General features: G+C 56.7%; 2 protein-coding genes across 42 annotated transcripts; both read right to left on the minus strand.

Moving 5' to 3' along the window:
* Nucleotides 1–12,860, minus strand: USP19 (ubiquitin specific peptidase 19). 40 transcript variants are annotated; one of them, XM_055382371.2, is made up of 27 exons: nt 12,682–12,859; nt 10,951–11,210; nt 9,894–10,067; nt 9,604–9,732; nt 9,384–9,517; nt 9,006–9,305; nt 8,674–8,890; nt 8,398–8,554; nt 8,227–8,298; nt 7,994–8,109; nt 7,671–7,885; nt 7,391–7,586; nt 7,175–7,308; nt 6,906–7,064; nt 6,710–6,820; nt 6,121–6,231; nt 5,939–6,040; nt 4,441–4,581; nt 4,236–4,354; nt 3,863–4,000; nt 3,452–3,765; nt 3,207–3,317; nt 2,902–3,118; nt 2,663–2,815; nt 2,396–2,556; nt 2,136–2,314; nt 1–479 (listed from the first exon to the last, which is right to left on the minus strand). In XM_055382371.2, exons 2-27 carry the CDS (start codon nt 11,072–11,074, stop codon nt 363–365), a joined length of 4,101 nt encoding a protein of 1,366 aa, XP_055238346.2. In that variant the 5' UTR covers nt 11,075–11,210; nt 12,682–12,859; the 3' UTR covers nt 1–362. The 40 variants fall into 40 exon arrangements, with proteins under 40 accessions (XP_055238346.2, XP_055238344.2, XP_055238341.2 ...); XM_055382369.2 differs by having other exon boundaries at nt 7,671–7,891; XM_055382366.2 differs by having other exon boundaries at nt 7,671–7,891; nt 8,668–8,890.
* Nucleotides 12,861–13,040: 180 nt separating this feature from the next.
* LAMB2 (laminin subunit beta 2) lies at nt 13,041–25,139 on the minus strand. Of its 2 annotated transcripts, none has more exons than XM_004034125.5 (32): nt 24,699–25,139; nt 24,398–24,570; nt 24,177–24,312; nt 24,023–24,096; nt 23,442–23,630; nt 23,286–23,349; nt 22,857–23,059; nt 22,647–22,767; nt 22,138–22,326; nt 21,746–21,925; nt 21,511–21,623; nt 21,152–21,231; nt 20,927–21,059; nt 20,568–20,726; nt 20,365–20,492; nt 18,292–18,424; nt 17,894–18,086; nt 17,674–17,817; nt 17,180–17,411; nt 16,933–17,096; nt 16,628–16,852; nt 16,322–16,539; nt 16,117–16,213; nt 15,655–16,027; nt 15,374–15,558; nt 15,059–15,300; nt 14,631–14,979; nt 14,090–14,297; nt 13,871–14,012; nt 13,611–13,787; nt 13,360–13,519; nt 13,041–13,289 (listed from the first exon to the last, which is right to left on the minus strand). In XM_004034125.5, exons 1-32 carry the CDS (start codon nt 24,772–24,774, stop codon nt 13,153–13,155), a joined length of 5,397 nt encoding a protein of 1,798 aa, XP_004034173.4. In that variant the 5' UTR covers nt 24,775–25,139; the 3' UTR covers nt 13,041–13,152. The 2 variants fall into 2 exon arrangements, with proteins under 2 accessions (XP_004034173.4, XP_055238320.2); XM_055382345.2 differs by having other exon boundaries at nt 13,611–13,781; nt 24,699–24,991.
* Nucleotides 25,140–25,351: the final 212 nt, after the last annotated feature.

A 25,351-nucleotide genomic window follows, 5' to 3' on the forward strand; every position in this document is an offset into this window, starting at 1 on the left:
TCTACTTACTTATTATTTATTTTTAAAATATATTTAAACAGCAGCAATCACTTCCAAAATGCAAAAAAAATTACAATTTTTAGAATAAAATTATAATGTTTATAATGCGGGTCAGAAGAATTGAAGGTACAACAGAATCAAATCACGCAGCACTGGAGGCGGCTGGAGAAGCCAAAGCCCACTGGTCAGGGGTCCAAGCTGACAAGAAGTCCCAACCTGAGAGGTCTCCACACCCAAATCATACCCCTCAGCTTCCCGTTGACAGAGCCAGTGTCCTCTGGGTTAGAGAAGGAGAAGCGGCAAGGAGCTGGCCCTCTGTGTGGGTGTCCCAAACCCAGTCCCCCCCATCAGCCAGGGACCTGCTAATCCACCTCCTCCATGTTGCTGTAGGTGGGGGCTGGCCGATCCACAGGGAGGGCGAAGCGTTCAGGGGCTGTCCGCGTGGGGGCCACCTCGGGGGCCTGGCCAGGGCCTAGTCCCTGCAACAGAATACGAGGACAGGGGTTGGGGGCTGCCCAGCATGCCGCCTGGCATCCTGGGGGTGCTGGCTTGGAGCCCTGGCACCCAAGGGAGGGTCCCAAGGCAGGCGCAGACAGCAGCGGCGTTGAGACAGAGAGACGAGATTGGGCCTGAATAGTCTGGTTTTATTAACACTTTAAGTACAGGAAGTAGCTTGGGCAGGGCCAAGCCCGAGGCCAAGGGTCAGAGCAGCAGGATGAACGGACAGACAGCCAGATGGATACACACCCTAGGATACTCTGCCCCTGCAGGGGCCACAACCTCCCCACCCTCTCCCACCAGATGCATAAGCTGAGGCCCAAAGCCCAGAGGTGTTCCCCACAACAAAGGCAGGCATGGCCTGGGGCAGGTAGGTAGGCCAGCTCACAGCAGCTGCCAGCAGGCGAGCTCATCTCCAGCGACTCTGGGATACCAGAGGATAGAACACGTTGAGCATGAGGGCCACCAAAGCCGCCACGGTGCCCAGGACAAAGTACCGGAGGCAGCCCTCATCTGGTGTGGTAGGGCCACGTGGTAGGGGGCCCACCCAGTCTTGGGGCCCCCAGGGACCCAGGGGCCCAGACCCCTCAGGCACCGGCTCCTCCTCAGCCTCCAGCTCCTGCCAAATCCGGGAAGCCTAGGGTATGTGGAAACGGCCATCAGCACCCCGGGGGTGGGGAGGACCCAGTGTCCCTGAGACCCTTAGCCATGACAGTCCCACCTGGAGTGACTGAGGCTAACACCCTGCATTCTAGATCAAACAGCAAGGAGGAAGGCAGGCAGCCAACCTCAGGGCTGTCCAGAGTAAGAGCACAAGGGTAAGAGAATCTTGACAGCATTTTGGCCTACCCTAAAACAGCTCTCAATCCACATGCAGCTCCACATGGAGGTGGGAGGGGAGTTATCTGGTTAGTATTTCAGTCCAGGCCTCCCCAAAGGACACTGATTCATAGAGAACAGGGCTGCCAATCCCAGAGCAATCTCCTTGCTCCTTCCCACCCATACCCAGATCCTGACCAGTCTTCTGCAAGGATTTCTCTAAGCTTGACAGAGAAGGCTCAAGAGAGGATGGAGCCAGAAAGGAGGCGGCCAGTCCAGAAAAGGGATGTGCCTACGCCCACTAACTGGGCCTATGGCACACCATGTCACTAAAAGAGAAGATCCTGAAGGCTCAGCAAAGACAGATGCTTACCTCAGAGAGTATAACAGCCACCAGAGGCCATGGCCAGCCCAAATAGGCCTTGTCTTGAGTGCACACTAGAACTCAGGGACATCACAAGTGAGGGTGTGTGGGCCAGCATGTGGGGAATGTGCAGAGGAAATCTAGGAGAGTGTCAGGTATAGTTCATTCACAGCATAGTGCCCAGTGAGGTTCAGAGCAGTTGCCTGACCTGTGCCAAGTAGGTGCCAATGTGCTTGCCAGTGGCAGCATGTTAGTGTACTTGTATGTTTGTTAGTGTCCCCAAGGCATGGGGATGCCTCTGGCTAAAGCTTTGATGTTAAGAGAACTCTGCAATTCTCATGAATCCCAAGGCTCAATGGGCCTGTGGCTGGAGGAGAGGAAGCTATATCCCCCAACCCGGCCCCAGTCTGTGAACTGTCCCCCAGTATTCTGTAAAGCCTCCCACATGCCTCACCTGGCTGGCAGCAGCCTCAGCTGCAGGGCCTAGGTCTGGGTGGTGCTCAGAGTGACCTGCCCTGGGGGGCCTCTCCACAGGAGAGTTCCGCCGGCGGTAGAAGAGTACATAGGCATAACGCGTCACAACCTGGCTCTCGTCTACCGTTGTCACTGTGCTGTCATCAAACAAGCGCCAGCCTACAGCAGGGTGGGAAGAGTGTGAACAAGGTCTGCACCACCACCCCTACCACCTACCCTGCTGGCTGTGTGTGCCCTCACCCACGTCACTGCGCTGACTGCTACGATCATTGGGCAGGCGTGCACAGGCAGTATAGTGGCCACCAATCATGCCTCCATAGTGGTTGATGACAGCATATAGATCGTAGCTGGGCAGCTGCTCCTCTTTCTGACCAATGCAGAACTTGCTCAGGTCCAGGTTCCTGCAGGTCAGGTCCAGTCAGGGAGGGGTAAGACAGGCAACAGGCGCTCAGGATGCCCATCCTGGTCCTCCCACCCCACCCACAGTTACCAAGGTCCATTACTTACCTAACAGGAAACTCCACCAAGTCATTGATCTTGTCACGCCAGATAAAACTACGAAAGGAGAAGCGCTTGAGCTGCACGATGAGAACATTTGGCAGGCGCCATAGCAACAGCTGCTTGGAGGCCTCACGGTGCTGTTTGCACTGTGGGCAGTACCTGGTGGGGACAGAGATTGGGTCAGGACCAGCAAGTCTCTCTCTTCTCCATCCTGCCCCCTTATCTGCTTGCTGCTCTGTTCTCACCAGGCCTCCTCGGGTGCCAGCACCTCAGGCCGTGTGAAGAGGTTGAGGCACTGGTCCAGGGTGAAGTGGCCGGCCCGGGCAGCCTCACCGGCAGAGCCTGGATCCTCAGCACATTCCAGCTCCTTGGAGGCTACCAACACAAACTCCTGCAAGCGCTCATTGTTCCGCCAGACGAGAGCCAGGCTACAGTCGTCACCCAGCTCCAGTGGGGTGTCTCCTGGAGATTCGCAGGGAGAGAGGTCATGCAGCTGTGGAGAACAGCCAGCTCAACCCACCCCATGGCTCCCACCCACAGCCTCAGACACCTTTGTCCTCTAGCCGCTGCTCTCGGTTGGATGAATCAATTTTATAGATGAAGAACTGGGGTGTGTGGGCATTCATAGCTTCACTTGGATGCTGGTACCCAGGCACAGCAGCTGTGTGAGAACATGATAATCAAAGCTTCCCTGCCCATCAGGGCCTCACCAGGCCCACCAGGCCCTAAACAACAGCCCCCTCCATCCTCCCCTATCCTCCTCCCCAGCTTCCAGAGCCTTTCACTGGATCTTACCTTCGGGTCGGGACACCCTCTCGCCAGCAGGCAAGGAGCCAACCTCAATGGGCCCACTGGCCAGCATCTCAGAAGAAATTCCACTGGTGCTGGGCACAGGACCCCGGTCAGGGGCTGCCCACACCCGGGGAAGCCCTGTGTCCCCCTCAGCCATAAGGGTCACCAGCTGGAGCTCAGGTGGCTGAATGGGGTCTCTCTCGCTGTCCCCAGCCTCCAGGGAGCCAGTGGAGAGCAGTGTGGTGCAGCCAGGGCTCTGAGACTCCAAGGCCATGCGGCCTGGCTGAAAGGGTGGCTGGAATACACTCACAGAGTACCTGGCAACAGAGAACAAGGCAAGTAAGACTCCTGACCAGCCCATCTAGCACCTCTGCCCCCACCTACACCACTCTAGTCCAACCACTGGGCACTTACCGGGCATAGCCCTCTAGCAACTGAGCGAGGCGGGCATAAGTGAGGCGTGAGGCAGGTACACTGACCAGGAAGGGGTAGCCAATGTTCTCAGGTCGGCAGAGGCCCTTGTGGTCAGGCCAGTGGGTTTTCTGGCAGAGCCTGACGGGAAGAGGAAGACAAGGATAGGCCCTTAGCCCCATCTCCTATGACTCCATACTGGGGGCTAGTCATAGTCCCTGGGAACTGGGTACGCCAGCCTTGCCTCCCCCAGAGCCTCGTAAAGTAGGGTGGCAAGTAGAAAGCTTAAGCATATGTGCCTTGGTGTGAAGGGAAGGAGCAGGGTGGCACATGGAAGGTGGAAAGAAAGGGTGGGGGAGACCATGGGGGTCCTCACTGGTTGCAGTAGCCCACACGGTAGCACCGGGTACAGCGCTTCAGCTTTTCATCCTCCGACTGTTGCTTCCGCTGGCAGGCTGCACACTTGGAGATGGGGACGCTGGGCACCTGGGGGCGCTAGGGTGGGTCGTCTGGCTCAGCAAGACCAGGAAGAAGTGCCCCACCCACCAGGGCGCTGTGCCATCAGGTTGGCCCCCACTCACCTGTTGCACCTCTAGCACCACTACCCGCTCCTTAGCCAACTCTGAGGATAGCAGCTCAAAGCAGAGGAGCACATCAGATGGGGACACAGTGTCCAGTGAGTGGGAGGGTAGGAACACACGATGGAAACGATTCTTAATTACCTGGGGACAGAGAACACACAGATCCCATGTGAGGATAAGCCCTTTCCCTAGCCCTGCCCCAGAGTTTAAGAAGGCTTGGCCCTGCCTTGGGTCTATGTGGGCAGTGGTGAGGTCTGTAGGCCCAAATAGGCTTATGCCTCTGCTGGCACCTGTCTCAGTGCCCAATGCCATAAGGAGCCTGGTGCATCAGAGGGCCTGAAAGACCAGGTGTGAGGCAGATATCAACCACACCAGCTCTCCACACTGAGGGACTCTGCCCTGCTATAACTAGCATAGCCTTATAAGACTGTAACATATTATCATGGAGGGTCCACATTCAAAGAGCCTCCTCCCCACTCTTACCCCTAAGAAAACCAACACTGTCAGGCCAAAGGCTAGGAACCCCTGGGGAGAGCTAGCACACACAACTGGAATAAAAGGAGAGAGCAGCAGGATAGAGGGAGAGGCAGAGCGAGCATAGGGATAGTCCTGCAGCTCAAGCTCCTTGTCTAAAAAGGGAAATGCAGTTGGGATCCACCACCACAAAGGGGAATAAACCCTGATAATGGCTAGGAACTGAGGGCACTTCTGTTGTACCGAAAAAATAACAGCACATCGCCTGTTTTTGTACAGTCACAGGCATACTCATGTGTATGTCTATTTTTATTTTATTTTATTTTTGAGACAGAGTCTCACTCTGTCACCCAGGCTGGAGTGCAGTGGCGATCTCGGCTCACTGCAACCTCTGCCTCCCAGGTTCAAGCGATTCTCCTGCCTCAGCCTCCTGAACAGCTGGGACTACAGACATGTGCCACCACGCCCGGCTAACTTTTTCTGTATTTTTAGTAGAGGTGGGGTTTCACCACGTAAGCCAGGGTGGTCTGGATCTCCTGACCTTGTGATCCATCAGCCTTGGCCTCCCAAAGTGCTGGGATTACAGGCATGAGCCACCGCGCCTGGCCCTATTTTTATTTTTTATCTATTTATTTATTTATTTTTGAGACAGAGTCTCACTCTGTCACCGAGGCTGGAGTGCTGTGGTGCAATCTCTGCTCACTGCAACCTCCACATCCCGGGCTCAAGTGAGCCTCTTGTCTCAGCCTCCCAAGTAGCTGGGACTATAACACGTACCACCATGCCCAGCTAATTTTTATATTTCTTGTAGAGACAGTGTTTCACCAAGTTGCCCAGGCTGGTCCCAAACTCCTGGGCTCAAGTGATCTGCCCACCTCAGCCTCACAAAGTGCTGGGACTACAGGCATGAGCCACTATGCCCAGCCCATATGTATGTCTGTAGATGCCAATGACTGTACACACGTCTGTGGTGAGTACACACACACATTCACACATGTGATAGCCCAAGGAAGGACAAAGATACCTCTGCCAAACGCAGGTTCTCAGGCTTCACATGAACACTCTGAGAGAGGGAGTCCAATACTTCGCTCGCAGTGGAATTCTCCTTGCTGACGCTCACCAGGAACTGTGGCAAAAAGGGCAGTCAGTGAGGGAGGTGGGCCACGTTCTCTAGAACAGCCCAGAGGGTACGGGCTTACTCCTCACCTTGATGGGCTTGCTGTGGGGCTCTCGGGCAAAATAAAAGACAGGGAGAACCTTTTGCTTTTGTGGCAAGGGCACCGGCAGATAAAGAAACGGGTCAAAAGTGATGGAGACCTGTGGATGTAGAGGTGGCACTGGGTAGCTGCACACAGAGTGGGAGATAAGATGCTCATGCTCAGAGAGCCCATTCCGGGGCTTCTGATGGCTCTCAGGGCCCCCACAGCCAACCAGCAAACTCTCAGGCTTCAGGACACTAGACAGGGCAGGAGGACCACCAGGAAATAACAATCCTTCTTTCTGGCACTCAAAGCCCTACTCAGCTTAGCCACTTTACGAATTTGCCTCACACTTGCACCCCATGTGCCCACAACCCTGCCACAACACCTTTGAGCTCTAACATCACTTTTCCCTCAGTCAGGAAGCCTACCCTGAGTGGGCTCTTCAGCCCAAATAGAATCCTAAGGCCTCCCTGCCAGCTTCTTTGCCCAAACCTTGCCCTGTAGCACCTTAAGATGCACATGCCTCTGAACCTAATGTGACCAGAATAGCTGAGCTGAACTAGGGGGTCTCTTTCCAGGGGAGCCCATCACACCTTGGCACACACAGGGCACACCAGCTTCGACTTGTACTGCCCCTGAAATAGGTCCACGATGAAAGAGTCATTCCTCATCTTGTGCCGCTGCCATGCTTCCTCAGCTACCACCTGAGAGGCAGAGTGGTGAGAACCAAAGAGTACCGGGGGCTGGGATGCTCATGAGACATGCCCACCCTCTGTCCCTAATCCTGACCTCATCGGGCCGCCCATCTGAATCCACGGTCTCTGTGTAGGGCTTGTTCTGAATGCGATTCAGGTCCTCGTGCAGCCCATCCAGCAGGAAAGCCATGAACTCCTGGGCATCATGCTGTGCATAGCCTGTGAACTGGCTGGCCTTACTCGCCACAATGGCCTGGATACAGGAGCCAAGGTGTGAACATGAAGCCCTAGCACCCACTGCACACCCAGCTGGCTGGCCCTCACCGCCCCCTCCAGCCAAGCGTGACAGTGGTCACAGATCACCTTCAACTTGGAAGGCTGGAAGGCATGGTGGGTGCCCTTCCACAGCGCCCGAAGCAGCACGGCAAAGCCAATGGCCAGACGCCCACCAGTCCCTAGTGGGTTGTTGTAGTTGATCTCAGCCTCAAAGGAGCGGTCTAGGAATAGTAGCCGAGCAAAGGTGTGAGGAACAAAGGCACTCTCTCTGCCCATAACCCAGGCTCCAGGCCCTGCCCTCACCATGGAAGAAGTCCCGGAGTTCCCGAGTGTTGGACAGAGACTGAATGACGCTGTTCATGAAGCAAGTGTTGCCTAAATTGACAAGGCCAGTGAAGCCTGGCAGACACACCTTCTTCTCTTCCTCTTCCTCCTCCTCCACGCTGTCTCCACTAACTGGGCTGTGGGGCATGGGAGGTACCATGCATGTAGGCTTGGGCTGTGGGAGCAAAGACAACATGAGAGAACAGCCCCAAGACTCTCCAGCCTCCATTCTTCATCCTTCCCACCCCAGAATTCTCACCGAGGCCAGGTGTGTCTCTGGCTTTGGGGTTACATGCTCCATGGGTGTGCGGGTTGCCACACTGTCTAGCCCTGTGTCCTCAGATCGTGCCTTGGATTTATCCTTCTCCACAGCCCGGGCCTCCTCCTGGCCTGTCAGGGGGTGGGGAGCACCTCCTGGTGGGGTTGAATCCAGAGGGGTTGGACCTGTCGGCACGGCAACCTTTGCACCACCCACTGCACCTTAAAAAGGGGGAATGAGAGGGCTGGTGGTTAGCAGCATGTGACAAGGGTTTGGGTCCTGGTCACGTGGAACTGGGCAATGAAGGGAGCTCGTATGCAGACCTCGTGCAGCCGGGGCCTCCAGGCCCCCCCAGCGCTGACTCTGCCTCTTACGAAGGCAGATGTCGATGCGAGAAGCCGTGAAACAGAAGGTGCACTGCTCTGGCTCAATCAGATTCCTGTGGGAAAAGGCTGAACTCAGGGACTTAGGAGGAATGAGCATCAGGATAGATGAGCCAGGGAGATGGAGCCCAGGGGGTAGGACAGGCACAGTGGTGGGGCCGGGCACCACCCACCTGAGCTTCACCTGCCAACGGAAGGTGGCGTGGGGCCCACAGCCCGGGTGCAGCCTCAGGAAGTTTCCATCCCTGCAGAGGCACAGCAGGATAGGAGGAAGGACAAGAGGAAGAGCATGAGACATACTGTCCCACCTGAGGCACTGTTTGCCCCATCATCTACCCACCCACCTGGTCTGGAAGATGAGCGTGAAGTCCTGCTCACGGAAAAGTACTCTTGAGGTGTCCCTGCAGATCTCCTTCACGTACACGTGCACCACCACTGAATCCGGGCCCTTCTCATACGAGTCATTCTTGACAAACGCCAGGTTCACCATCGACTCGGGCTCTATATTGAGACCATGGCTCAGCCCCAACCAGGACAGGTTCCAGCCTATTGCTACTCTCTATCCACCTACAAACTTTGCAACCCAACCTAGGGCTCTGCCTGCCCACCCCCACCTTTACCATCCACCAAGGTTGCAGCATCTGCTGCCACTGCCATCTCCTCCTTGGCACAGTCATCTTTCCCAGGGTTTCTGCTCCGGACCATGGCTGGAGAGACTGGGTCATTCCCGGGAGGCACTGCTTTCTCTCCTGCCAAAGGGGCTAAATTCTCCTCTGAGCCCAGGAGGCAGGTTTGGGGGTTCAGCGGTGGTATGCAAAGCTGTTCATCAGCCTCAGCCTATTAATGGCAAGATTGTGGACAGAATCAGCCCTGGGTCTGCCAGGTGGCTCCCACTCCAGTGCACACCCTTTCCCCCCATCTCCTAACACCCAAACAGGTGCCCAGCTCTCACCTGGGTGGCTGGGTCAGCCACGAAGGGTGGGGCATCACCCCGGGGTCCAGGGTCATCCCTGGACCCTTCCCCCTCTGGCCCTCTGCAGAGATGCACAGCCCTCTTGGCGCTGGGCCCTGCCTGGGCCCCGGGGCCAGCCCCTGAGCCTACCTCACCACGGCCCTGGGCCCGCTTCTGGTTCCGGGCCTCCTGCTTAGCCCGGTGGGGCTCAGGGCCTGGCTCCAGGGCAATGGGAGACAGTTCCTGCCCATTCTCCTGGCACTGCAGCCCCGGCACCAGCTCCTGGGTCCCTAGAGGTTTCTTCTGCCAAAGATACAGCAGTCAGGCCCTGTCGACTACACTGGTATCCCTACCCAACCCTGTACTACTAGAACTCACCAGGAGGGAGGGCCATGTGAGCATAGGCACCTTTTTGGGCAGTGTCAGGTGCAGGAGACTGCCCTTGCGGGTTTGCACTTTAGCACAAGAGCTTTTTATCTCAGCATAGAAGACACCACCCCACTGCTGACCACCTGGGGACAGAGCAGGGTCCATGAGGTAGGATAGGAGGTATCAGAAGATTCAAACATACTACTGTGCTCAGGGCAGATGGACATACCTGCAAACCGCACCACACAGTCCGTATCTGTGAAAGCAGCATCTACATCCTCCAGCTGCAAGGGACCTACTCCCACACGAAGCTTGACAATCACCTCTTCTGCACTCTGCCTCCAATCGAGCAACAACTCTGGAGGGGGAGTAGCCAAGAGATCATGAGGGTCTTCACAAGCTCCTGATGGTGATAAGCAGGTAACAGAGACCCAGCCTAATGAAACTGCTTCAGATGGGAGCCAAATTGCAAGTGCCCCCTCCCCTTCCCTAGCACCAAAAAGCCCACTCATTACTGACCCTCTTTGGTCTGCTCCTCTTGTGGAGTGGATGCTGACCCTGACGATGAAGGAAAGAACAGCCGGGTATGGTGGCGTGAGCCTGTGATCCCAGCTGCATGGGAGGCTGAGGCAGAAGGATCACCTGAGGCCAGAAGTTCAAGACCAGCCTGGGCAACATATCGAGACCCTGTCTCTAAAAAACAAATAAGAAAAATTAGTCAAGCATGGTGAGGAGGCTGAGGTAGGAGGACTGCTTGGGCCCAGGACTTTGAGGATGCAGTAAGCTACGATCACACCTGCACTGCACTCCAGTCTGTGCAAGAGTGAGACCCTGCCTTTAAAAAAAAAAAAAAGGGCCAGGCACGGTGGTTCACGCCTGCAATCCCAGCACTTTGAGAGGCCAAGGCGGGTGGATCACCTGAGGTCAGGAGTTTGTGACCAGTCTGGCCAACATGGTGAAACCCCGTCTCTACTAAAAATACAAAAATTAGCTGAGTGTGGTGGTGCGTACCTGTAATCCCAGCTACTTGGGAGGCTGAGGCAGCAGAATCACTTGAACCTGGGAGGCAGAGCCCACAGTGAGCCAAGACGCCACTACACTCTAGCCTGGATGACAGAGTGAGACATTGTCTCAAAAAAAAAAAAAAAAATTAGCCTTGCGTAGTGGCATGCACCTGTAATCCCAGCTACTTGGGAGGCTGAGGCAGGACAATCACCTGAACCAGGAGGTGGAGGTTGCAGTGAGCCAATATTGCACCACTGCACTCCAGCCTGGGCTACAGAATGAGACTCCATCTCAAAAAAAAAAAAAGGAAAAAAAGAACAGGTTCAAAAAAAAGAAAAAAGTTTAAAAAGGAAAGAAGGCAAGCCCCCCAACAGCACCATCTTCTGGATCTTAGCCAAGTACTCAGGCTTCAAAGCTGAGGCTCTACTGAGGTTATCATGGGTCCTTCTTCTCTCATCATCAAACCAGGACAGAGAGAAGAACAAGAAAGTCATCTCCCAAACCCCAATCTGTATACCAATAAGATGGGAGGGAGAGAAGGCCACAAGCACTCTGGGAATGCCACTCCCACCTTTCCTAGGATCTCCATCCTTGCTCTCCTGGTTTGCTCGATCCTTCTGCTTCTTCTTACTAGTGGTGTCCTCCAGTCCTGGGGGCCCTCTCCTTGGGCCTGTGGCACTGGCCCCGCCAGACATCTTGAGCCGCTTGGTCGACAGCCAGAGTGCCCCGGGGTCGGCAACAGCGTCTGGGTCAGGGCTGCGGCGCTTTCTTCCTGGCCCAGCTATCTTGGCAACTCTTTGTGGCCAAATTCTCCAGCAAGGAACGGACAGCCTAATGGAAAGCCAGTGATCACTGCCAAGACCCAACAACTTGCTCTTTAGCTACAGCCAGGGCTCAGCAACACAGGACACTAATGCTACAGAGCTGTATCTTCTCATCTCTTAAGTACCCCTGGACACTCTCAGGATATTCTGAAGAGGTAATAAATAATGCAAGTAGCAGCAACCACTTCTGGCCAAGCCTCATAGATACCCACCATAACAGTCCCACACAGGTGAAAGCCTCACTGAGGGGGCACCAGGTCAAGGAAGTCATGGCCTGGGACCAGGCTACTCCACCAATCTGGAGAGGAGCCATGGCTCCAGCCCACAGGGCTGGCACTCCGAGCAGGGTGCTCACTTTTCCTTCACTCTCACTGGCTGCTTAGTCACCACTGGAGAAATAGAAGGTGGAGGAGGAAGGCAGGACAGGAGACAAGCCACAGGAGAACCAGGCTCTGTGGCTGAAAACAGGCTCAACCCAGGTTCTACCATTGCCCAGAAAAAGTCCTGGGGCTAAGGCACTCCACCTGCCTCCTGCCAGCTCCCACCCTTGGCAAGAACCTGCTCCTATGTACTGCTTGGTCCTTCTTCATTTCAAGAGAAAGTCCTCTCCCCAGCTGCTGTTCCAAGCAGAAAGGGACTGAAAAGTGTATCTAGATGTCACGCTACCTCTTCAGCAGCAACCCTGCTCCAGTACTAAGGCAGGATGGGCATCCAGTTTGAGACTGGAACAGAAATCATCACCTTCCTTCCCAGATGCCTTCACTCATGAGCTCTGAGCCACAAGGACCACTACAGTTTCCCACAGACCCACCAGTGGATTCTGGACTGTTTCCTCCTCCAAAATGAAGGTCTTGAAACTAGATACCGAGATGAGGCTGGGGAGGACCACAGATCCAGGACTCCTGGCAGCCTCAAGCCTGGCCTGAACCAGTAGCAGGACAGATAATGACTAGTCTGTGTTCCCCTAAGTGTGTAAAGGAGGAAGGAGGGATGGCAGGATACCCTTCTACAGGTCAGATGTGGTACTGGTGGGCTGGATCTTTAATGACACCTGCCACCGACGCCTCCTTCTTGCACCCAGGCCCCAGCCGAAGGTCGCGTCCCTCCCCCATGCCCCAGGGACGTCGAGGCGGGAAAGGGGCTGTTTAGAGACCCGAGCCGGCCTGAAATGGCAGCGCGGGGTTACTGACCACAGACCAGCGCCCCGGTCGAGCTGCGACCCAGCTTCAGCCTCTGAACCCCGAGCCCGCCACCACCTCTCCCAGGAAGTTGCCCTCGCTGGCCGCCAGTCCTCTCCCAGGTGGGAGGCTGGCCACAGGCATAGCGTAACGGCCCTGCCGGCATCAGTGGGCTGGCACGCTGCGGGGCACTAGGGGTAGGGACTGGCACAGCCCGTGACCTTGAACAGGCCGCCGCGGCCGCGCATTGCGGCCTCCCCGCTGTGGCCAAGCCGGCGAGTTGCAGCCTGCTCCACTCACCGAGCGAGACCGCCGCAGCCAGCCCTCTTCGGGCCCTGGCAACCCGCTCTCCGTTCCGGTTCCGGCGTCAGGTCGGTTCCGGTTCCGGCGCGCCCCTCCCCCGTCCCGGCGCCGCCGCCACCGCCTTAGCGGCTTGTTTTGTTTCGACTTCTAGCTAAGGCCGAGGGAGGCGGAGCGCCAAGCTGGTGACGCACTTCCGGCGGGAATGGGCTCGGAGCGACCCGCCGCTCCGGGGCGGGCCCGAGCGGAAGGAGGCGGTGCTCGGGTGGCTTAGCAGTGCATGGGTTCTGCTGGGGGCAACCTCGAGGTTCCCCTGGAGACTCTCCCGCCCGCCCCAAATCAGAGTCCAGACAACACAGTGGGGGTTCACACTGGTTTATTGGGGGCCCTGCCGGGCCAAGAGCTCTTCAGTGCATAGGCAGACATGCATGTGGGGCGGTGCTAGGAACTGGGGTAGGCCTTGGGCAGGGGTCACTGGCAGGTGTTGTAGATCTGCACCTGCAAGTTGATGGCTTGAAGCACGCTGCGCATCCTGGCCTCCAACCCGTCCAGCTGGGCTGCCTTACTCTCCAGTGCCCGCTCATTTTCCTCATAGGTGCCTTCCAATTCTAGGAAGGGCAGGTGTCAGTTTAGGGGGGGTTTCCCGCAGTCCTGTGTCTCTGGTGCCCCATTTCTTACCCTGTAGCCGCTGCAGCTTGTCCTGAGCGGCTTGCAACAGGTCCCGAGCCTCATCCCGCAGTTGTTCTGCCCTTGCCTGTGCAGCCAGCACACCTTGGGCCTTGCGCTCAGCTAGGGCCTTCACCGTCTGGTACTGATCACCCAGAGGACCCCGTAGCAGCTGCAGATGTAGAGGGTTAGGTTAGCGTGGTAGCTCAGTGGAGGCCCATCTTCCACCCCTACCTTCTCCAGCTGGCTCTGTCTCAACCCACCTGCTCAGCCTCCTGGGCACGACCCTGGGCACTGCCTGCCGTTTCTTCTGCTGTAGAGGCTGCCAGACTATTTCCTGCCCGTTTCAATTTCAGAGCCTCCAGGAGAGCATCCAACTGCCGAGCCCTTTCACCTGCAGAGCTCAGTGCCTGCTCTGCACCTGCCATCCTCTCCTGTACCTGCCATGGGTGAGCCAAAGGTTACACAGATCTACGGTTCATGCCCATAACCTTGTCCCACTGATGTCCTAGGAAGACCTCACCTGGTACAGGGTCTGCTCTGTGTCCCGTGTGTCAGCCACTGCCCCCCGGATGGCACCCTGGGCAATACCCTGTGCCCGCTGGGCCTCCTCCAGTGCTGCCTGTACTGTCTCTGCCTTCTGTTTCTCATCCTCAGCCCAGCTCCTGGGGAGAAGGGGGAATCAGAACCTGGAGGTATCAAAACCAGGTGTCAGGGATAGGGGCCAGGGATGGGGTCAGACCTTGCCCGCCGTGCATCCTGCAGTAGCTGCTCGGCACGACGCACATCTCCTACAGTACGTGCCAGGATCGCGTCCACATCTGCCAGACTCTGGACTCGCTCTGCAATCGCACCCGCCAGATGCTGGATCTGCTCAGCTGAAGCTGGGATGGAGAGCTCTAGCACCCGTGTGGCCACCATTTCAATGCTATCAGGATCAGCCCCCTCCTCTATAGGGACACAGCAAGAGCTTAAGAACATAGATTCTCCAGCATGGGCATGAGGATACAGTTTTGGGGTATGGACTCAGGACATGTACATGGGATAGGGGTTTGTTACCAGGCATAAGGATATGATCACAAGGACAGGGACTATACAAGGGGCTCAGACTCAAGAACATGGACCTGGGACCACATATGGGCAATAACTCAGGAGCCAGTCAAGGGATCATAAACACTAATCCAGTGTAGTCCCTGAGGCTCAAGTATGAACCAAGGGAGACACAGACACAGGGAGTTGCCAAAGGGTACAACCACATGGCCTGGGACACGTGGGAGGCTCACGGTTGAGGAAGTCCTTCACACTCTGGATAAGTTCTCGAAGTTCCTGGTTGGCCTGTTCCACCTGTCCCCTGGAAGCATTAGCCTTGTCCAGGGCTGCCTGGGCCCGCTGCTGTGCCTCGCTTGCCTGCCGACGAGTCTCAGCCACTCTGCTGAGGATGCTACCACCTTCTGCCAGTGCCCGCTGCAGCTCTGCCTGTGTGTGCCGGGCCCGGCCCAGTGCTAGGTCTGCTGTAGCCGCTGCCCCATTGCAGCTGAGGCCCCCACAGCGGGGCTGCCCATCCTCATCTCGACAGCCGGCACCCCCACAAGGGCTTGTAGCACAGGGTGCATCCCCTGGTGCCCCACACACCTGCCAGGCACAGAACAAGTCAGGGCCCTGTGAGAGGAACATCTACACCCACCTGCCCCACCCAACACTTCAACCTCACCAGCTCATTTATGTCTGTCAGGCTCAGGGTGTGGGTATGGGCAGAGAGCTTGCCGAGTGCCCACTGGTTGGCCATGTGTTTGCTGTTGAAGTCCTCCTTCTGAGCATCCATCAGTGCCTCTGTCCGATGCCGAGCACTTGCCGAGTTGCTCACAGGGCTAGGTACTGTCAGGGCTGAGGTATTGGCACGACGTTCTGCCTCTGCAGACTGGCTATGGGCATGCCGGATGCTGTCATAGGCACCTAAATTGGACAGAGGCAGACAGTCAGCTGAAGACTGACCCTGATCCACCTGCCTAGTTGGCTAACAACTCACCCAGGAAGTTTGAATGTTTGAGCAAGTCAAGATGCTGGTCGAGCTGCCGCAGTGTGAGATTAAGTGCAAGCCTATCTCGCTCCAGACCACTTAGTGCATGGTTGGCATTGAAGTTCTGATCTTGTACATCTGTCAGCTCTGCCTCAAGCTGAGTCAGGTGCTCAGTGGCCTCCCCAATTTCACGCCTGCGATGATGGAAAGGGGGGTGTTTAGAGAGGCTTCAGCCCTGGTCCACTGGGCCTCTGCCCCATCCCACCATGTATTCTTAGGCCCTTCCGCACCGCAGCTCCTCTGTGGCCTCCACAAGCTGTGCAGTGGAGGCGGCTGAGGTGTTACGGGCACCTACGATGCCCTGCACAATGCCCAGCTTCTCCTGCATATGCCAGAAGCTGCTCTCAAAGGCACCCAGCACACCCGTCTGTTGCAACTCCTGCGCCCGCTGCTCTAGGCGCCGTGTACGGGCAGCCAAGTCCTGCACCACTCGGTCCCAATCCCCGAAGCATGCATGGCAGGGATGGCAGGCAGGAAAGATTCCTGAGAAGCCACGGGCACACTGGTCACAGCGCACACCAGACACGCCTGGGCGGCAGCTGCAGTGACCTGTGAAGCGGTGACACTGAGGTGTATCTATTCCACGAGAGTCACAATCACAGGCTGCAAGAAAGAGCAGAGCACAGAGTTAGGGTCACTGTGGGGCATTCTGGGAAGTCCTCCATCCACCCTGGCCCCGCTGGCTCCCTCACCACGGCACTGCAACCCAGGGTCTCCCCAGTGGAGCTCTTGGCACTCAGAACAAGTCCGCCCTCCAAAGCCGGCACGGCAGTGGCACTGCCCTGTGAACTGGGGTGGGAACAAGGCAGGGTCAGAGCCTCTATCAGAGGCTGAGCCCCGGAGATAAGACAGACACCTGGCCCCATCTAACCAGGGATCTGCAGGAGGGTCCCATACCTCATTGCAGGTGGGGCCTCTGGCCCGGCTTGGGTGGCAGGCACAAGGCTGGCAACCATGGCCACTGGTGAGGTTCCAGAAGTTGGGGGCACAGCGGTCACAGCTAGGGCCCTGGACATTGGGGAGGCATGGGCACTGCCCACTGCTTGGATCACAGTGGCACTGGTCAGGAGATGGGCACTGCTGCGGATTTGTGCCCAGCAGGTTGCATGTGCAGCCTGTGCCAACCAAGATGAGCACAGTAGTCAAGAGGAGGCCAAGCAGCAGAACCCCAATTCAGCCATGCCCTCCCACACTCATACTCACGGTGACAGCTCTGTCGGGCAGCCTGCCCATGGAAGCCAGGCTTGCAGTGGGCACAGTGTGGACCCTCTGTGTGGTGTAAACAGCGCAGGCATTGCCCCGTGTGGGGGTCACAGGCATCAGGATCCATTGGGTCAGTGTTCCCACTGCACTCACACAGTTGGCACCGGCCACCTGGCCTTGATGGGTCCCCAAAGTGCCCAGGGGCACAAGCTTCACATCGCAGCCCTGCCCATGGTTAAGAGGAAGCTGTGAGTGCTCAGCCCAGCCAACTCACCCTGATCCCACGCCTGCCCCCATCCACTCACCCGTATAGCCTGCCCAGCAGTGGCACACAATCTGCTGGGAATATTCATCCCGGTGGCAAGAAGTAGCAAAGTGCCGTTGGCTCCCAGGGCCTTCAGGACAGGGACAGGGCCGGCACTGGCCTCCATATGGCAGCCGTGGGTCCCCGTGGAAACCAGCAATGCACCTGCAGGGAGGAGGAAGAAGAAATGTGTCATCCCTGGGAAGCCTGCCCACCAACCAACCCACTCATAGCTGCTCCGGGCTCACCTTTCACAGTGCTCACCCCCTGTGTGATCACGGCAGCCCAGGCAAGCGCCTGTGTGGGTGTTGCACTCATCTGCATGCCCATTGCAGACACATGGCCGGCAGCTAGGGAATCCCCACTGGCCACGCTGGCAGCGGTCACAGCGAAGCCCAAAGGCACCAGTTCGACAGAGACATTGCCCACTGGTCTTTTCACAGAGACTGCTGAATGCCCCCTCGTGGCTGCACTGGCAGGCTAGGAGCAAGGCAGAGCTGAGCCAGAGCCAGGGGAGGGGGTCTGAGGGGAGTGTGGGTGGGGGAGGGTCTCAGGGGAGTGTGGGTAGTGGGAGTCTAGGTGGGAAGGTCAGGAAATGGAAGAGAACTACAACTGACCCAGGTTGAGAGTAGAGGGTCCAAGACTTAGTTTGAGGAAACCAGCAGCAGGTCCAGAAGGAGGAGAGAGAACAGTAATGGGAAGGAGAGAGAAGCATAGGAGGGAACAAGGGGCAGGAGAGTACCTTGACAGCCTGTGGGGCCAAAGCCATAGTAGCCAGGAGCACAGAGGTCACAGCGGCGCCCAACCACTCCAGGCTTGCACAGGCACTGACCACCATGGGGGTTGCACTCAGAACTCAGTGAACCTTGAGGGTTGCACTGACATGCTGTGGGGAGGAGGGTTGGGCCAAGTCAGCCTGGGTCCCCACCTCTGTCCCATCAACCCACATCACAGACACTCACGCAGGGCACCATTGTAGATGAGGGTGGACAGGCTGATAAGGAGGGGTGCGCAGGCCTCAGAGGGAGAAGTCTTGCTGGGCACCAGACCCTCCTCATGGCATTGGTAGCGTTCAAAGTGGGCCTGGCGCTCCAGGGCAGCAGCATCACCCCCACTAAACATCTCTAGCACCAGGACACGGGGCAGCAGCACCAGCTGAAGGAGTGAGCAAGGAAGATCGCAGTTCAGACCTGGGACCACGTAGGCATTGCCAGAGCACTTGCCTTAGCACTGCCACAAGCCTGCCCACCCTGGCACCACCATGGGCCTGCCTCTTCTGCCACAGACCCCTGCTATAGCTCAAGTCCCACACCACAGGCCCTGCCATCTTGGTTGGTGTGGGCAAGAGAAGATTATTCACCGAGTCAATGAGCAGGCCAGGTCCAGAGTAGGGAGTCTCAGGCTGGGCACTTCCCCCTGTCCGTACCAGCTTCAGATGCAGCTTGTAGGAGATACCAGGCTCAAGGCAGACAGGATTAGGAAATATCAAGTACCTGGGGGCGAGTGGGGACAGGTGCAGTGGGTCATCTAGGGGCCCTGTACAAATCATCTGGGCCTCTCCCATCCTTCTCCCAGCAACCAGGCCATCGCCCAAAGCAGAGACTATGGCTGGGTTGCGTTGGGCTGCGCTAGGCCAACAAACAGCTGGGCAGCCCAACAAAGAATCTGCACAGAATAGTCTCATAAAGGTGGCCCTCTAGAATCATACATCCACCTGTGCAGACTCACTGGAAATACTCATTAAGCCTGCAAATCCCAAGAACTTGCCAATTCTCCTCAACAACCACCTCACGCTTCCTCTGACCCCGACCTACAACCTACAACGGCTGCTCCTCTTCATCAACACTATGTCGCCCCCTCTCTCTTTGTCTCCAAGGCTTTCCATTTCCCATTGTGCTGCAAACTCATACTTGGGTTCTTTTATCCCACCCAAAAATTGTTCTTCAATCCCTCATCTTTTTTCTTTTTATTTTCTGATTTATTTATTTATTTGTTTATTTGAGATGCGGTCTCTGTTGCCCAGGATGGATGGAGTACAGTGCGCGACCTTGGCTCACTGCAGCCTTGACCTCCTGGGTTCAAGATATCCTCCCACCTCAGCCTCCCAAGCAGCTGGAACCACAAGCACACACCACCATGCTTAGCTAATTATTTTATTTTTTGTAGAGACAGGGTCTCGCCTTGTTGCCTAGGCTGGTCTTGAATTCCTGGGCTCAAGTGATCCTCCTGCCTCAGTGTCCCAAAGTGCTGGGATTACAGGCATGAGCCACCATGCCTGGTCTAGAGGAATTTTTTTTCTAAACACAAGTCACAGTTGGCAAAATGTCTATAATGGGCACAGCCAGGTTCAATAATGTTATTCTCTTTCCTTCTGTTTGAATATTTACATGGTCAAAAACTAAAAGCAATAGGTCAAGTGCAATGGCTCACGCCTGTAATCCCAGCACTTTGGGAGGCCGAGAAAGGTGGATCACGAGGTCAGGAGATCGAGACCATCCTGGCTAACATGGTGAAACCCCGTCTCTACTAAAAATACAAAAAATTAGCTGGGCATGGTGGCGGGTGCCTGTGGTCCCAACTACTTGGGAGGCTGAGGCAGGAGAATGGCGTGAACCTGGGAGATGGAGCTTGCAGTGAGCCAAGATCGCGCCAGTGCACTCCAGCCTGGGCGACAGAGCAAGACTCCGTCTCAAAAACAAACAAACAAACAAAACATGAAACAATGAAACAGGGCTGGGCGCGGTGGCTCACACCTGTAATCCCAACACTTTGGGAGGCCAAGGCGGGCAGATCACAAGGTCAGGAGATTGAGGCCATCCTGGCCAACATGGTGAAACCCCATCTCTACTAAAAATACAAAAAACTAGCTGGGCGTGGTGGCGTGCACCTGTAGTCCCAGCTACTCGGGATGCTGACGCATGAGAATTGCTTGAACCCGGGAGGTGGAGATTGCAGTGAGCCGAGATCGCACCACTGCACTCCAGCCTGGTGACAGAGCGAGACTCCGTCTCAAAAAAAAAAAAGAAAGAAAAAAGAAAAAAAAAAAGAAACATGAAACATGAAACAAATACTACCCAAAATGTAATAAAACATTAATCAGACCAGGCACATCCCTGCTCAGAGTGCTCTGATGCCACAACCCCACCACTACCACCACCACTGTGGACCCTCCTGATAGTGACACCAGGTGATTTCCCATTAATTCCTGCCTTGGCCTCTGGGCCTTAGACCCCTGAGAGAGCAGGCCTTGATCTGTCTACTTCCTTTCTGTGAACAGAGCCATGCCCAACAGGGCCTGGCGACGAGCATTCTGGAGGTATTCGAAAGAAGGAACAGATGAATGAGCTGTGGGGTCTTCCAGGTGCCCTGCAGGGAGCTTAGGGCTGGCCCCACAACCCCCCACCATTGTGAGTGCTACCATCAGTGCCCTCACCTGGCATGTGGTTGCAGAGTCCCTTGGATGTGATCATCCTTGGGCACCAAATGCCCACACAGGCTGTGGGCAGGCACAGGCCCTGGATGCTGCACAATGAGTTCCAACTCTGCCCATTGCTCAGGGACCTGGGAAAACAGGATGATGGAGGAGATGCTCCCACATCCAGAGGTTCAGCTCCAGATTAGATAACAGGGTCTAACCTGGGGCTCTAAGCGTAGCAGCAGGTCATAGTCCATAGCCTTCGGCACAGAGGCCACCAGGAACTCCAGGGTCTGACCTTCCTGTAGCCGCACAAAGCCTGAGCCAGTCCAGGATGGAGTTTCCCCGGGGGTCACCAGGCGCTCCACCACATCGAGCACCTGGGAGATAATGCAGCCAGGGATGGAGGCTCAGGTGAGGCTTTGCCTCTTCTGCTACAGCCAGCCCCAAACCCCATTTCTCCTGCCAAAGCTAGATATCACCCCTATCCCCCCAACAAGGTACTGCCCATAACCCCACCTCTCCAGTCATAGACGTGTCCACCCACATCCAACCCTCTGCTTAGGGGGAGGCCCCACACCTGCCCTCGGGTGTCCTCAGCCTCCCAAATTAGGTGGTCCAGGAAGGGCCGGAAGTAGCCAGGTTGCACCTGCTCACAGCGTCGCCCAACCATGTGCTGGCGGCAGTGGCATTGACCTGTGCCCTCATCACACCTGGAGGGAACTCTGTGGTTACTCAAGAAGAACCTTCTCTTCTGCTCAGGATCTTTCCCCATCCCTTCCCAGGCCCCCTTTACAACACTTACTGGGGATCCAAGGCACCACCCACGTCGCAGTCACAGGGGCGGCAGCCGAGCAGGTCGTGGCTCAGGCCCCAGTGGCCAGGCTGCGCGAAAGGAGTTGCTGGGGGCCAGAAACAGACCTCCAGACCCCATCACCACCCAGCAGGAAATCCCAACCACACGTCTTAGCCTCAATCACCCCTCAGTGAAAATATGCCCCCCAGACCACTGGCCCACATCCTTGGCCTCCCAGACCTGAGGCTTCTCAGCCAGGACTGGATCCTAAGCTCTCAGCACCCACCCACTGGCATAGATGTGACACCCCAGCCTTGTGCTCTAAGGACAAATCATGCCCCTAGAACTCCAGCCCCCTCCAGTCGCACCAGGCAGCGGTCACATCCACGTCCAGTCACTAGACGTTTGCAGTAACAGGATCCACTGTTGGGGTCACAAGGAGTGCTCCCAGGCACTGTGCCCCGTGCATTACATTGACATCCTGCAGGGAAGGAGAACCATCAGCACTTTGGGAAACTGTGGCAGTGCTCATGTTCAGCTGAGTCAGGAGTAAGAGGACAGGGGTTAAAGGTCAGCATAGAAGTTAGGGCAGGAGACACATACGCCGGCAGCCCAGAGGGTCGCTGATGCTGAGCCCAAAGAAGCCATCACGGCATTGCTGGCAGCGAGTGCCCACCACATGTTCTTTGCAGCGACACTGGCCGGAGACCAGTCCCAGTGCAGGGTCATCATGGGAATCACAGCGACCACCGTCTTGAGAACCCATGGGGTCACAATCACAGGCTGATGGCAAAAAGAGATACAGGGTCACTCACCCTATCTCAACTAGCTCACTGCCAGTCTTCTCCTAAGCCTAAGGGATCCCACCCTGGATCCCTGGTCTAGTTCTATCCCAAGCCCCTAACCCCAATTTCCTGCAATTTAGACAGTAGTCCAGCTCTCTAGTTCCTGCCCCAGGCTCAGCTTTCTCTCCCCCTGCCCAATCCCAGCCTCACAGCGGCACACAGCCGGATCCCGCAGGTCCTTGGTTGGGTCACGGTAGAAGAAGGGCCGACAGAGCTCACAGTGGCGCCCAGCTGTGTTATGCTGACATCCATCACACACACCTCCACTCACATTGCCAGATGCCAGGTATACAGCCATGTCGAAGTGGCAGCTGTGGGTGTGCCCATGGCACTCGCACTCTGGCAGGGGAGGAAGGGCAGGGCAAAGGCCACTTGAGGAACCAGGTCACAAGGATAAGAAGTAGGCCACCTTAGATCCCTATCACAGGCCAGAATTTGTGGGTAGGGGCTCAGGGACTTCAAGGCCTCAGCATCATACTGGTTCCCTACCCAGAGCAGACTGCAGAGGAGGATTGAGGGGGTCCCAAGGGGCATCAAGGTCTGCATACTCTTTGGATACAGCCTGGGTTTTAGGGGCTTGACCAACCAGCTCTAGGTTCTACCCAGGGCACAGCCAGGCTGCAGAGTGCTGGAGCTATGGAGGCCAAGATCTCACTCACTCCTACAGGCATGACTATGGCCATCCTCAGCCGGATGCCAGGGCAGGTCACGATAGAAATCCTGACACTGCTCGCAGTTGAGGCCACGTGTGTTGTGTTTGCAGATGCAAGCTCCGTGCACCTATAGAGGTTGGCAGGCAGGTTGTCAGCACTGCTCAGCCATGTCCGCCCCTGCCCCTAGCCCTATCCCAACCATCTGAAGCCCCTTACCATGCCCTCAGCATAGGCTGGTGCCCCTGGGGCGGGTGCACACTCTGAGGCGTGTCCGTAGCAGAAGCAGTTGCCACGTACAACCAGCTCATAGAGGGCATAGTAGTACTTCTCTCGGATCTCCCTCCGTGGGTCGAGTAGGTTGTCTCCCAACGTGTGTAGACGAGTCAGGTTCACCCGTAGGTTGGTGATCTTCAACAGGTCTGAGGTGGGGGAAGGGGGGCCAACTGACCAGGCAGGCCCTTGCTGCCCCATGCCCACCCAGGGGCTCAGCTACCAAGGTCACCTTGAAAGACCTCCGGTACACTGCCACCCGAGCTAAACTGGGCTTGGCACCTGCCCTAGGAAGCACCCAAAATAGTTACTGAGGCCCCAAATAGTCCCTAGCCGGACACGGACTGTGCCAGACTCAAAGGGTAGAGCACTCACTCTGAATCCGTGAGCTGTAGGGGTCTGGGATAGGGATGGCAGGGTCCAGCACACGATAGATGACCTGGAGAAGCAGGGAGTTCATAGTCACACTGGACCTTGCCTCAGGCCCATCATCCCCAGCTTCCAGCCCCCAGCCCAGATGCCAGTTCTCACCTCGCCTTCAGTGGATGGCTCAATCTCTGAGTAGCGGGACTCACAGACTACATCATCCCAGTGCCGTGGGGGGGCTAGTGGGACTCCTGGGAAGTCAGCCCCACAGTCATAGGAGAAATATCGGTACACATGCCAGGTGCGGCCAAAGTCTGCTGAGCGTTCCACCAGCATGGCAGCAGGGCGAAATGTCTGGGTAGGGGGGCATAGCTGATCAGCAGGCACCAGGACCCAAGCCCAACCCAGAGCCATCAAGAGCCCTGCTCAGCCCAAGACTGCCCTCAAATAGCTCACAGAGAGTGGGGGTGACTGGTGGAAGCCAGATAATGACCAGCAAGGGTAGCCACCTCTAATGGGGAGACTCAGGGTTCATGGGGCTCAGGGAGACAGCGCCTGACCGAGCCTGGGATTGGAAAGGCAGAAGAGCATGTGCAAAGGCCTGGAGGCAAATGGAAGGTGTGAAGGGATGAAGGAGCCTCCTGCATCCATGCTCAAGGAGGCTGGGTTAAGGAGCTGAGGCTCTGTCCAGGGGCAATGGAGAGCCAAGCAGGGTGATTCGGGCAGGCTCCCAGATATGCAGGCACCTTGAAGGTCATAATGAGGTGTGTGAAATGAAACTCAGCCTCCAGGTCCAGCTGGATGGTGACCGCAGGGATACCTGGGACAGGAATCGGAAGTCAAGGACTCAAAGCTACTGGTGGGCAGCCCTGCTCACTTTTGCCCCACCCATGGCCTCACCATTCTCTGACTGCCACCAGGCTGCGCGCCGCTGTGGTGCAAAGCTGGTGACTACATTCTGGATGCGATGGCTGTGTGGGTTGTCTCTAGCAGAGAAGGGGCGCCGGGAGTCACAAAGGAAGCACTTCTTTTCGTCCTGGGTTGGATGGGGATTAGAATCAGTGCTTCAGGCAGTGCCAGCCCCACCCTGACTCGGCATCACACCCTGTCCCCAGCCGCACCTGCAGGTGACTGACGATGCAGTAGGGCTGGGGGCCATTCAGGCCACAAGTGGATGAGGCAGTCAGTCTGTCAGCTCGGCCCACCAGCAGGTCGCCCGTGGCGGGGTAGCAGCTTCCCCTGGAACAGCCAGGCACATCCGGGGCAGGGGCCTGTGCCAGTGTGGCAGCCAGCACTGGGGACAGTAGCTCAGTCAGTTCTGCTGAGTTCCTATCCGGTGGCTCCACCTCATGTGCCCCAAGGGCAACTACCAGGACCTACCACCACATTCCACAACCCCCAGCCCCCACCAGGCCCTCTCACCGCTTAGCAGTAGGCCCAGTCGAAGTTCCCAGGGCAGAGGCTGTCCCCTCCCTCTTTCCCTTGAGGTCAGCTCCATCCTGAAGAGAACAGGGATAAGGGGAGGTGAACGGTCTCGGGCCCGAGCCCTCCTCCTTGCTTTGGGGTTCCGTGTCAACTCTGCCTGTGGGTCTTTGGCCTGTTTCCCTCCAGGCCCTCTGTCAGTTCCCAGGTCTGTCCAGCGGTCCCTCCAACAGCTTAGAGTCCAGCGACTTTGAGTAAAGTTGGGAATCGCGGCAGGAAGGAAAGGCCGGAGCGGATTCTGGGAAGGAGCGCAACACCGGGCGGAGAGCGCCCCCACCCCAACCCTACCCCTTCCCTCCGGAAACTGCCTTCGCCCCAGGAACCAGAGACAGACCACTTCACCCACAAATCTTTATTGTGCCCCCAAGCCCACACCTATACGAGGGCCAGGGGAAGGTAAGGGGTTTGGTGCTTTAAACTATCCTTGGAAGAGGGCTCACGAAGTTCGGGGCATGGCAGGAGCAAATGAGAGAGATCTTCGGGATCTCCAACTCTGGACCAAGGAGACTGTAGCCTTTTCCCCTCAGCGTCATGGGCGCCGTGGAAATTACCATCAACTCAGCCGTTTGATCCCAGGGCTCCAGCATCAACAG

Source organism: Gorilla gorilla, chromosome 2 (assembly GCF_029281585.2).
Source record: "Gorilla gorilla gorilla isolate KB3781 chromosome 2, NHGRI_mGorGor1-v2.1_pri, whole genome shotgun sequence".
In the NCBI taxonomy this organism is placed as follows: Eukaryota; Metazoa; Chordata; class Mammalia; order Primates; family Hominidae; genus Gorilla; species Gorilla gorilla.

Bases quoted from the DNA above. Each gene is read 5' to 3' on its own strand.
- LAMB2 (XM_004034125.5), bottom strand. From the start codon at position 24,774: ATGGAGCTGACCTCAAGGGAAAGAGGGAGGGGACAGCCTCTGCCCTGG. The intron at 21,926-22,137 runs GTGAGGCTGGGA...TTTTGCCATCAG, and splicing joins GGATCCGGCTGTGTGCCGCT to CCTGTGATTGTGACCCCATG. The intron at 18,087-18,291 runs GTGAATAATCTT...TCACTCCTTCAG, and splicing joins CTGGCCTGCTCATTGACTCG to CTGGTGCTGCTGCCCCGTGT.
- USP19 (XM_055382347.2), bottom strand. From the start codon at position 11,074: ATGTCTGGCGGGGCCAGTGCCACAGGCCCAAGGAGAGGGCCCCCAGGA. The intron at 6,232-6,709 runs GTGTGATGGGCT...CTACATCCACAG, and splicing joins TGTGCCCTGTGTGTGCCAAG to GTCTCCATCACTTTTGACCC. The intron at 2,816-2,901 runs GTGAGAACAGAG...TGTCCCCACCAG, and splicing joins CTGGCACCCGAGGAGGCCTG to GTACTGCCCACAGTGCAAAC.